The 12,112-nt window shown below is 34.1% G+C and overlaps 3 protein-coding genes across 4 annotated transcripts; all 3 read right to left on the bottom strand.

Annotated features, from left to right (window-relative positions):
- Nucleotides 1-1,852: 1,852 nt before the first annotated feature.
- On the bottom strand, nt 1,853-5,844 carry LOC141681038 (beta-glucuronosyltransferase GlcAT14A-like). The gene is made up of 4 exons (XM_074487100.1): nt 5,051-5,844; nt 3,997-4,072; nt 3,787-3,902; nt 1,853-2,508 (listed from the first exon to the last, which is right to left on the bottom strand). Exons 1-4 carry the CDS (start codon nt 5,553-5,555, stop codon nt 2,000-2,002), a joined length of 1,206 nt encoding a protein of 401 aa, XP_074343201.1. The 5' UTR covers nt 5,556-5,844; the 3' UTR covers nt 1,853-1,999.
- An 876-nt stretch (nt 5,845-6,720) lies between these two features.
- LOC141678875 (dirigent protein 18-like) lies at nt 6,721-7,624 on the bottom strand. Its single transcript, XM_074485296.1, has one exon. It carries the CDS (start codon nt 7,573-7,575, stop codon nt 6,838-6,840), a length of 738 nt encoding a protein of 245 aa, XP_074341397.1. The 5' UTR covers nt 7,576-7,624; the 3' UTR covers nt 6,721-6,837.
- A 437-nt stretch (nt 7,625-8,061) lies between these two features.
- Nucleotides 8,062-11,735, bottom strand: LOC141678169 (uncharacterized). 2 transcript variants are annotated; one of them, XM_074484419.1, is made up of 14 exons: nt 11,408-11,735; nt 10,831-10,928; nt 10,467-10,759; nt 10,255-10,322; nt 9,989-10,148; nt 9,867-9,891; nt 9,689-9,778; nt 9,398-9,569; nt 9,190-9,266; nt 9,038-9,107; nt 8,841-8,912; nt 8,616-8,749; nt 8,444-8,517; nt 8,062-8,340 (listed from the first exon to the last, which is right to left on the bottom strand). In XM_074484419.1, exons 3-14 carry the CDS (start codon nt 10,756-10,758, stop codon nt 8,246-8,248), a joined length of 1,329 nt encoding a protein of 442 aa, XP_074340520.1. In that variant the 5' UTR covers nt 10,759; nt 10,831-10,928; nt 11,408-11,735; the 3' UTR covers nt 8,062-8,245. The 2 variants fall into 2 exon arrangements, with proteins under 2 accessions (XP_074340520.1, XP_074340522.1); XM_074484421.1 differs by having other exon boundaries at nt 9,190-9,263; nt 11,408-11,731.
- Between the last annotated feature and the right edge of the window lie 377 nt (nt 11,736-12,112).

Raw genomic sequence — 12,112 nt, forward strand, 5'->3', positions numbered from 1 at the left:
TCCAATCTTCATATCTTCATTTTATCTTGTCGATATCTCTGAGACTTCTCTAAAAGCTATTTTTGACTTGTCGATAAGTCATTCTGAAGTTCTTAAGTGACTTCTCTATATGACTTGATCTATGACTTGTAGATTTCTTGACTTGAAATGTTTTTCTCAAAACAGATTAATTCAACTCCAAGTTTCTTCACACTTTCTCTGAGGCATGATCTTCATGATCTTATTGCAGAATTTATTCTTAGGCTTGAGACTGTTTACAGAATAATATTCCAGTCTAATCTATTTACACTTTTATAGACTCAAGTAATACAATACAAAATGCAAAATTAGATTATCATACAACTTACTTAGGGCTGTCAATTTGACTTAGTCTTGTGATAGTATAGGCATGTCTTATACAACATATTATAATATTATAATACTAAATACAAAAAAAAACTGAGATTTCATATTTAAACACTAATGTGAATAAATGCATGCGTCCTTTTATATTTGAAATCAAGATGGATCCTTATCTACTTGCAGCTACAGATGAAATATGATCAAATAGTAAAAAATATATTAAATCGGGTAAAAGTTAAAAGAAATTAAATTTGAAATTAGTTACTCCCTCTCTCCTCCCTCACTCCATTTTTATACAAATAATTTGGGCAATGAGGATAAGTAACATGTTAAAATAATATTATTTTGGTAAGGTAGTGGGATGAGAGAAAGAGAAAATGTAATTTATTGAGAAAAAAGTATAAAGTTGGATAAAGTGGTGGAACCAATCAATATTTAATGAATAAAATAGGTGTAGTGGAACTGGATGTGTTGAATTTTATATTAATAAATGAGTCATGTTTTGACTAGTCAATGATCAACTTATTCGAACTTTGATCGCAAATTATACTTAATATATAATTAAATAAATGTCAAAACTTATATCATTAGAAAATATATTTTTATCCTCTTTAAAATGTATTTTTCAATTTATAAAAATAATACATAAATTTATCTTAAATATCGGTCAAAATATGATCAACTTGACTAGATAATAGTCAAAAGAGAAAACATAATATGAAATGAAGGGAGAACTATTTTGGATAAGTTTTGAAATATATATAATTGAATGATATATTCCAAAAAGAAAAATGTATAAAAATAAATGGGACGTATAAAATTAAGGTTGGAGGGTAACATTTATTTTGGCGCCGATATAAAATATTTTTTTGATACTATATATATCACATACAACTATAACTATATTACATTTAAGACTGGACAGTGGACTTCCTCTTCTGTCAAAAAAAAAAAGAGAAAAAGACTGGGCTTTCTCTTAAAAATGCTCTAATGAAATAGCTATGGACTAGACAGACCCTGGTTCTAAATTCTAATAGTAGTTGGCATATGGTTCCATTCTCGAACGATGGGAAATAAGGGCTTACAACTTAGAATTATACACTTAAAATGTAAAATGATAGTAAAATATCAATATTTAACATGGAAAAATGATAAAAATAACCGATTTTTTTTAAAAAAATAATAAAAATAATCATTCTTAAAAAATGATCAATTTTTGCCGATTAAATACGCCACTATCAGTTAGTATCCCAATTTATATATGATATTCCACTCGTAATTGGGTATTTCATATACGAATACTCCTCTCCTCCTAAAGTGAATACTTCACTCAAAGTGAATATCCAATCGGCTAAAATTAACCAACTTTTCAGAAATTGACCAATTTTGTTAATTATTTATAGAAATAGGCTAAAATTTTCCTTTACCCTATTTACATTTTGTAATTTTAATTTAAAACAAAATTCAGGATGAGGAAGGTCGGTGCAAAAAGTAAAATCATCTACTTAAGTGCAAGAATGGGGTTCTCTCATGGCTGCATACAACTTTCAAATTCAATTTGCTAATTTGAAAACACCAGCAGCATCCGGGGTTAACAAAAGAATGAGCTACACTAATGAACAACAAACTCAACAATAAAATTATAGCTTCTCGGATATCACATGTATACACATTGATCAGACCTAAACGTCCCGTTTGATAGTATGTCAAGAAAGAGTTTCTCGAGTCTTCTGGCTCCTGAACCTGGCCTCAAAACCTCAGCGTCACCCCATTCCATACACGTGTCATGTTCATTTCCACCTATACACCAGCCACCAGGTGCTGGTTTTCCTGGCATGCGGCCCAGAATCTTTTCGTCAATGAGGTCAAGAACCGGGTCGTCTTTGAGAAATGGTGAAGCAAATGCAGCTCCAGCATTGATTAGGAGAAAGAAATCAGTGGAATTGAGAAGTTGGGCTTCATGTCGAACACTAAGGACAGAATACTGTAAATTGTGGTTGATAACGGTTCTACTGAATTGTCTAGAGTTACATATTAAAGTTTGAAAGTACACAGATTTGGGTGACGGGCTGTTTGATATATACATAAGTAGAGTTCTTGCTAAGTTTTCTGTACCTAATATGGAAAACTCGATTAACTTGCGGCTCAATATAACAGATCCTGAACCTGCAGAAGAAGAAACAAATTATTTTGGTTTTATCTATCTTTTTCTTTCATTCTGTGGGAGTGCTAAGTTAATTTAGAAAAAAATGTCAAGTGAATGAAATTTGCTTTCTCACGGGCTTAGAACTGGAAGCAAAATTCAATAGCCATGTCACCAAAAGTAGATTAGACACCCATTACATATGTAATTAATCAAGGCTGGAAATATATTAATCGAGATGATCAGAGCCAGTAACATACTATTCGAGCTGCAAATAGGATACACACAATTTCTAACAGGAAATCAGGTCATATCTATTGCCATTTCTATCGCCTCCAGTAATTCTTGAAATCTGATTCGAGCCACCATTACTTAATACCTAAACTTCTAAAGTTCCTTCTTATAGAGTACATATAACTTTGATCAGCTATCAACCATCATTAGAACATCACAAAGTGTCCTAACTAAAGTGAAGAACATATATAGAAAAAAAACCCATTGCGTCTGAAGGTGAAATTGAGAAAGATATCAGGAACACAATATGTGGGGTCCTACCCCGGACCTTCATGATGGAGTACACTGACTAAGGTTTTTATTTTTATTTTTTTGATTATTTATATTTTGAAGAACGGAAAATATGCTTAACCTAATTAGGGACAGATAAACCAATTTATGATTATCAAGAACATGAAATTATGAATAAAAGGGATATATTATTCAGCACATTGTCTTTTAAACAATATCATATTCCACAATATAGGATTACTAGTTTGGTGTCTCCGGTCCACTGTACATGCCAGAGCCTATGGGTAACAAAAAACATAGAGTTACCTCAAATATTGATTAATAATTGCCTCACATTAAATGCTGAACATAGACATGATGCCTGTATGTCCTAAATCTTATCAACATGTATCCCCATCTCATAGATGAATTCATGTGTATAGCTAAAAGGAGAAATTTACTTACACTTATTAACAAAAATACTAGGTATGCTCATTTAAGGTTAACAAATGTTTCCACAATTGCAAGACTATATATTCATATACAATGATTAAAATTAACAAGCAATTTCATATGCGCTTTAAGTAATGTAAGAGTAAGTTTAGCATTTCATTTTTGAAGGAATAAGTTTAGTATTAATGGACTTAAACTAGGGTGTCACTTTCAATTGTGCAGCATACACACACAGAGACACTTGATGAAATAGATATAGAATTGATTCAAACTATTGCAGTAGCTAATTCATTGTTATTTCCTGAGCAGGAACATAAAAGACGGGGCAGCAATTGGAGATATACCTGTAAACAATCGAAAGGCACCTGGAAGCTCTCGCTTCTGTGAAGCATAAGATATTGCATGCTTTTGCGATAGATAGAGTCCAGGATCAACAACAATTGGTTTCAACCTTCGAGACCTATGAAAGCACAATATTGAACTCTAATGATTAAACGATTAGTGTGAGCTTATTACAACAACATATATAATATGAAAAATAATGCAGTGCATACTCTCTCCAGCCTATGTAGCTTGTGTGATTTACAAAATTCAGGTCTGTAGGAAGGTAAGACAAAATATGAAGCAGATCTGGAAAGAAGCAAAACAAGATCGTCAGATTATTGCAGTCAAGAACGTAACAACGTTTAAACAAATTCTGCAGCCAATTCACTATCCAATAAAATGCCAATGAGACACCCTCAATTCTATTAATTAATGGAAGAATCAATTGGATAACAGAGTCTCCAATATATCTGTTATAGATAAAGACAAATCATTATCAAGATCCAGTAGTACCAGATTAGTGCACTATCAAACTAACTAGAAAAATGAATACGTAACGGAAAAAGATAAAATCAGAGGATTAAGTCACAAGATAATTGCTTAATTAAGAGTCCACTACCACTATTTGCACAACTTAATGTGACAACTGAAGCACCAGTAATGGAATGCCACATAGCACTCATCAACTGCATACTTAATAAACAAGATAATTTTTTATTTTTTTTTTGATAATTAACAAGATAATTTTAGACACACAGAAACACATGAAGAAAAATAACTTCTTTGAGTCACAATATATGTAATGGAACATAACACATATCATTAAGAAATGTTAGGAGTGTTAATGTCCGACGGCCTAAGTGTGACTTAATCATCATCATGATCAGATAGATGTAACACAAAAAATCATACAACACGATTGCATCAACTCAAATGTCACCCATACTGATTCATTTATTAGAATTTTATGGCTTCACACTCACATATTCACATTGACCAAGTACCATTCAATTTTAAAATGACACGAAATTGACAAATGCAATGACCTGAAACACAAAAATTCTTACACATTAAAGGGAATGATCCTTTTGAGTGAGTGACAACAATGCACATTACTAGCACATTATATTCACTATATGAAAAAAAATTCGACAAACAAGCACACAGCCACACACCATCAAGAAAAGAACTTTCCATCTCGAAACAACTAACACAATGCCACAAATAACACAATATATACACAATAAAGCAACAAAATTGCCAAGCATCAAGAAAAGAGCTTACCATCTTGGGTCACAAGTGGATAATCAGCAGCATTAAGGTTAATAAACCAATCCCAATTCTCCGAAAGACGAAGAAGCAAGGAAGCACCATGTAGAGTAGCTGAAACAGAAGAACAACCATTTGGGTCATCAAAATCAGCCTTACCAATCACATTAACATTCTTGGCAGCCTTAAAAACTGGAACTGATTCAACTTCAAGTGCCAATTTTTCACGGTCAGCATTTGAAGCTGTGAGATCAAGGTGAAGTAAGTAGTGATTTTTTGGGTGGTAAACTGAGAGCAAGACCCGAATGACCCGACCCGAATCGCCATTAGAGCCTGAAATCAAATAGGCTATTGATGGAGTTGAAAAATTGGTGGAATGGGGTGGAAAAAGAAAAGGGTCAGAGGAGAGAGAAGGAGGAGAGGTGGATGTAGAGAGATAGAGAATGAAGAGGAGAGAGAAGATGATGGTGGTGGAGAGGTAGATGGTGGTCTTAGTTGGTGGTTGTTTTTGAGTTTGCATTGTCAAAAAGATTGAGTTTTTTTTCTTGTTAATGTGAAAAAAATTTGATCTTTTTTCTTGTTTTGTTGAAAAGATTTGATCTTTTTCTTGTTGGTGGTGGATGATACTAAAGAAATGATTGTTGGGCTTTGAGATTGATGAATCTACTGTGATATTGTGTGCAATGGCTGGCAGGTGTATTATGATGACTGAGACTTTTTGAGTAGGTGAACTGTTAGCTTTTGATACTTAAGGTAGAAGACAGGTTTATTACATTGTACTACTAGATTTTTGTATACAGCAAGAATGGTAATACAGACATGTAATTACAGGAAACATTGTACAAGTTCACTATGAGACAGGAAACTATAGAGCAATCTAGACATCAACGAGTACCTCACTATCATCCAACAATTTACTATTGTTCACAAATTTATTTGCTAATAATTTGTTAAGTATGTTCACAAGGACGTCATTAAGTATGTTCAAAAGACGCAGATAATTTATTAAATATGTTCACAAGAACATTGTTAAATATATTTAAAGAAGCGGATAATGTATAATAATTTTTTTTATAATCTCGAGATAGAAGTGAAAATATATTTTTTGGTAACCGATTTTAAATATATGAAACTCACAAAACTATCATGAGACATTTTTGCCGATTCCTCTTAGGACTAGGTTGAATTTACACATGCACTTTGTAATTTTGATTAGTACGGAATAACAATTATGTTGTTTTAATATGCATTTTGTGTATTTTGTTTATGAGTTCAAAGAATATTCACCAAGTATACATTCAAGGTTAAATTTGTGTCCATTACAGTAATTGCGAATAACAAACTCCACTCAAATTTGAGACTCCTAAATAACGTTTATAGTCGTTAATCAGGAGCCGTTTCTGATTGTCTGTATATCAACCAGTAACATAATAATCCTCTGCAGATTGTCTGTAGAAACAACATATGGTAAAAGAAGATCAGATTTAGGTAGTTCTTCCACATTACATGTAGAAACCTGTATGTAGTTAAATAGAGTGTTATGTAAGTTCCAATCAGTTGCTTTTATATGCAGCAAGGTTTTTGTTTTTTTAAAAAATTTAAATTTGCTTGGGATCTGTTTTTACTGCTTACGTTGTTTGCTCCTCTGTTGGAAATAGTCCGTTAAACTGTCATATATTGGAAGTATATATAAACACGAATTCGCACATTCATTGCCATATCACAAAGAAAAATTTAGAAATCAACATAACATCAGTTGAAACAAACACACAAATGACAAATGCATCTTGGTGAAAAGCAACCTAATAGTTGAGATGAATGGTGATTCTCAACAATGTCTCTACGCCATCCGCGACATGCTGGCCAGCTGGTATGAGTGAGCGAACCTCTGCAAATCCACAAGCATGTTTGAACTTTCCAGTACCTCCAGTCACTGACAACCGGGACATAGTGCTTCCTATCCTGAATACTCCAAAGAAGTTGAGACTATCGCCATACTCTCCTCCTTCAAGCATAGCAGTAAAAGCCATCATCTGTGTACTCCCATCTGCAGAGCTTGCAATGTAGACTCCTTGAGCTTTTCCTACTGCCTGTGAACCCAACTCGGGTGCGGTGGTCAATATATCATCAATGACTGTAATTGTTCCAAAACCTAGTCCTAAATTATCTGGTCCCAATTGAGTCTGCACACCGTTGTTGTTGGAATTTCCAGCAAACCTTGTACCGGATAAACCCGTACCAAGTGGAATGCCATTGCCACTAACTGTTGGAATTGCGCCATTGGCATTGGGAATGGCTACCCCTTGTGGTGGAAGGAAGCCTACCGGCCTAGCAAATGGCACTTGACCGCTGTAGATGTTTCCTAATAAGCCTGTGATCGGCCTGGCTGTAGGGCTGTTACCTCCAAGAACGTCATGCATGTATATCTCAATAAAAGGTACTTCAGCAACTGGTGGGTCAACTGCTGCCACTAATGTTGCTACATGCATAGCTGCAAGTAATGCAGCGACGAAAATAGAGGCTGATAATTGCTTTAACATTTTGAAATATTTGTATAGAAGAAGGATTTGTTTGATTCGAAGCCCTTGAAGAATGTAACTGGTATATGTTATTAGACCTTGGTGTTGCTCTTTAAATACACAATGTGTTACAGAATCAGAGGTGGAGTTGTTTCTAACGAGTGAAGTTGTTAGAGTTGTGCTAAATGTTAATTTTCAATGTAAGAGCAGTAGTTATAATGGGTTGTGCTCTGTTGATCATTACAAGTAGATAACATATTAAGATGAATTGATAAAGGAATTACAACCATCCATTTCTTTCTGGAGCTGTTGGTTGCTGTTGCAACAAAACCACATACTCTGCTAAGAGAACATTGAATAATCACAAGGGTTTCTGTTTGAGTTATGAACATATATAAAGCTCACATCTTGTAAGAGTATAAGGATTGTTTAACAAGTCTATGCAATTGCAAAATTTCATTTATCGACAAAATATCACAAAACGATACACAAGTCTAATGAGTAGATTCAAACCATGGTTTTTTCTTTAATGATACTAGACTATGTTATTTTACACAATCTATATTCCCGCGGCTTTAATAAGAGTAGTTGAACCACTCAATAACAAATGAAGAATGATTAGCTAACAAACAGATAATGAAGGACCAAAACTGCAAAACACTTCTTGTATGTACTTTACAATTTACAAAAATTATTGAGACTCTAAAGTATCACTCTGCTGCCCACTTTTCTCTTCGTGATTTGCAACTCGAGTTTGTTTCACGAGCGGAGAGATCAATTTCCATACTGCATTGCCATATCAAACAGAATTAACAAGAAACCATAAACATATGTAACATATACATGTGGGCAGTGAGTGCAGACGTGTAGTAGGTTTGAATTTGCTTACAGTATATTGTTGCTGCAAACCATTCGTTAACAATTTTCACCCATGTACTCGCCCACCCAACATCCATGCTCCATCTACATAGGGTAAGATCTGGTTAATAAAATAAATTATTCCTATGAACTAAGCAGAGGACCTCAGTAATCAATTTATACTGAATAATGTGAATTGTTACTTTGTAGTTGGGCTATACAAGTTCCAGCTGATGAATAGCATCGCAAAGTACATGGCCCCCAAGGCGAATACCAGGTGGAAGAAACCATACTTGTAGGGAATGTCATCCTCCACTTGAGGTTCATTCTTGCGGAACTGTTAAGCATATCCACTAGTTAGGAGTTAAATCTTACTTTTGTGTTATTAATAGAGAATTACTCATTGGGAAGATTATCATTTTTTTTACCTGAAATGTTTTTGAATCAATCCCTGTAGAAAAGGTTGCCATGACAATTGAACAGATAGCTATGAGGAAGCCCTAAAAACAGTAGAAACAAATGTAAGAACCGGTAGTAGACGCAATTTTTCTTTCTGTGGTGATTTTTTCTTTTTTCAGTTCGAAAATTTTCTAATAGGTATACAGAGAATATGGCAAAGTCTTACTAATATGGAGGTCCAATCGCTGTGTCCGTTTCCATGCGTTTGGGCGCCACATTTTTTACTAGCAGGTTCACTGAAAATTAGAAAAATTAGGCTTAATGTTGAACAGATAGAGCTCGTTAATGGAGATCAGGAGATTAGTCTTTCTTCCTAACCTTCTTATAGCAGACCAACAGAGGAAAACTATGTAGGAAGCCATAATGCCAGAAGATAGAAGGCCTCTATTCACCTGCTTTAATCATCAGAATGTCAAAAAAACACAGTAGTTTCTTGCTCAAATATTTTTTTTAATGTGTAAAGCTTTATGAACTTGCGCATCATAAAAGTTGAAAATAAGGAGAAAAAGGAATGTGAAATGCACACCTTAGAATATAAGGACATAGCCATCATTACTAATAACAAAATTGCAGTCCAGGTGATGAAAAATATGTTGAGACTGAACGAGGCATTCGGAGCATATAGCGAATACATTACCCCTATTCCACACATAGAAGCTATATAGAAGAGTGTTGACATGAATAGGCCAAGAAAGCAGCTGCAAATATATATCTCTGAGCTCAAACATGAAGCTTATAAAAAAAGAGTAAGACAAATAACATAGCTGCAAAAAGTTATTTTTAGTAGTATTGTTTCGAGGCTTCCAATAAATAATACCTTTGCTTTTGTCCCTCTTCAGGCGTCCAATAGGAATTCCACCAAGTGATGAACTCGATCACACTTATGAGTTGGAGAACAAGAAAAACCCTGTACCATGTGGAAGAAAATCAGTTGGTGCATCACTTGATACAAATGAGAAATCAATTACCTAATGTTTTTAAGGATTTGAGTTTACCCTGCACCAACACGAGCAACTTCTCCTGCAAGAAGATGTATTAATTGTCAGGAGGTTCAAATTATTGATTGGCTCTTGATTCATATATGGAAAAAGAACTTCGGAGTATCATGGAAACGTACCATATAGTTGAATGAAACCCGAAGGAACAAAGAGTGAAATGACTAGTGATATGACCCATATAATGAACTTTAATGCCCACCATTCGGAGTGCCTCAGATTTCCACCATCATACAATTTGCTTGTCTTGAATGTTGCAAGAAACATTATGAAGAAGAATATCTGGATTCATGTTAAGGATGCTACATTGTGACGGCAATGCTATTGACAATTAAGTAGCAAACAGAAATGGAGGGAAAATTATTCTAGATTTCACAGAGAAAGATACAAAACATCCTAAACTAACACGAAGAACTCCCATTTTCTGATAACAACTACGTCCCTCGATTCCACAGGCTTTTACATATGCAGAGCACATTTAGAAAAGGTAAAAGTTAGTGTAAGAACTACATATATTTAACAAAAAAAAGTGTAAGAACAAAATTATTAAGAAACACATCAGGTTTTTCCCTTAAATGTGGCGAAGGAACTTTCACATACAGTGGAGGTCAGAGAAAACGATTTGGCCATAGTCCCGAACAGCCCAAGCAATCAGATTTGTCAATAAGAATATAATGCCATATGAGTAGCGTGCTCGTTGCGACTTTTTCCTTTTAACCAAGCATTCAATGCTCTTCTGTTGAGATGCATAATGTTCCTTCAACAGTTTCATCTCAGAGTTACTTAGTCTGACTTCGATTACTCTAGCCTCCGGATCACTTAGTCTAATTTTAATCACCTGGCCTTCCTCAACCATATCTTCAGTCTTAACCAATTCCAAAGACTCACCCATCCTGAAATTTATAATTTGTAAAATTTATTCACGTAAAATGGAGTTCCAACAATTCAACCCAAGCTAGCATACCTTCAGCTTATATTATTTGATTTATTATTGTGCCACAATCGCAACTCTATCTCATTTGTGTCAAGTGCAGCATAAATAAAAGGCGCTGTTCCTTCTTCCTGCAAGATCATAAAATTACATTACGATCGACAATTAAGTGCAGTCCCAGATGAGGAATAAGCTTAAAGGAAGAACTTTTGCTCAAAACTTGAGGTAAGTTTCTTTGCCTACCAATTAATACAAGTTTTTCACTTGCTGGAGGTACAATGTACAAGCAATAACCAATAAATTCTTCTTCTTTATATGAATGCAAAACTACATTGCCGGAAGAACTTGCTTCATGCACAGCATGTAGCGGATTAATAATCTAGCTGCTATATTTAAGTTTTTGGTAAAACAATAGAATCCAGTATAAAAAAATTGATATACCATAATAACTTCTAGTGGACATTAAAACTTCTTATGTACCTCAAACAGCTCATCAAGAATGCAACTGTGCAATGCATAAGAACTACTATGTATATTATTCGGAACAGGAGAACTACTACTTACAACAATGAAGTGACACTGCTAAATGAAAACATGAAAAGTAACCAACCTTACTCTAAAGGACTTGAAGAAGAAAACTCTTCAGAGAATTACACTCTTTGTTGATGAAAGAAGTGAGGATGAAGTACTGGGGGGGGGGGGAATTGATTAATCTTGTGCTTGGCTCATATCTTTTCCAAACAAGAAGATAAACATATAAGTACAAACTAACAAACCCCAATCTCACATATGCATAAATCTCTCATTACAATTTTCTGTTAATATTTTTAGTCTATGGTCTGCCCACCTACCAAGTATAGTCTAGTAGTGCAATACTATCAGATCCTCCTAATTAATTTGGAAGGTTAACTAAATTCTCAGTGTCTAAATACTTGTTTCTGAGTTCGAGTCTGTCTGGGTTCACACAATCTTAATACTATCAAATAAACATGCTAAGTGTATCACCTTCCTTTAAATTCATATTCGAAGTCTGTTTAACGTAGAAACTAAAACATGCCAGTTCCTCCATAACTTAAAAATTAAGTTACCATAAAATCAAATTATTAGCTAAACAAGTAAACGAACTTATCGAATTTTTGCTCTTGAACCAACCAAACGTAAATGTAACTTACACACATGATTGTTATGATCCGTTAAATCCAACATTTCATATATAGTAATATATATTTGAATTTTAAAATAACCAAACAATGTTTAAATTAGCGGAAAATAGATGTTACTTCTTGTTATAAGTGCGATCCTTATTCGGTTAAAT

The sequence above is a fragment of the Apium graveolens genome, chromosome 8 (genome assembly GCF_009905375.1).
Source record: "Apium graveolens cultivar Ventura chromosome 8, ASM990537v1, whole genome shotgun sequence".
Lineage (NCBI taxonomy): Eukaryota > Viridiplantae > Streptophyta > Magnoliopsida > Apiales > Apiaceae > Apium > Apium graveolens.

What these genes read in the sequence shown, in the direction of transcription:
- LOC141681038 (XM_074487100.1), bottom strand. Translation starts at nt 5,555, where the DNA reads ATGCAAACTCAAAAACAACCACCAACTAAGACCACCATCTACCTCTCC. An exon ending in TCCACTTGTGACCCAAGATG is followed by an intron (nt 4,073 to 5,050) that starts GTAAGCTCTTTT and finishes GCTTCTTTCCAG; the next exon opens with ATCTGCTTCATATTTTGTCT. An exon ending in TGCCTTTCGATTGTTTACAG is followed by an intron (nt 2,509 to 3,786) that starts GTATATCTCCAA and finishes CTTCTTCTGCAG; the next exon opens with GTTCAGGATCTGTTATATTG.
- LOC141678875 (XM_074485296.1), bottom strand. Translation starts at nt 7,575, where the DNA reads ATGTTAAAGCAATTATCAGCCTCTATTTTCGTCGCTGCATTACTTGCA.
- LOC141678169 (XM_074484419.1), bottom strand. Translation starts at nt 10,758, where the DNA reads ATGGGTGAGTCTTTGGAATTGGTTAAGACTGAAGATATGGTTGAGGAA. An exon ending in GTGTTAGTTTAGGATGTTTT is followed by an intron (nt 10,149 to 10,254) that starts GTATCTTTCTCT and finishes ACATGAATCCAG; the next exon opens with ATATTCTTCTTCATAATGTT. An exon ending in CTATGTCCTTATATTCTAAG is followed by an intron (nt 9,267 to 9,397) that starts GTGTGCATTTCA and finishes TGATGATTAAAG; the next exon opens with CAGGTGAATAGAGGCCTTCT.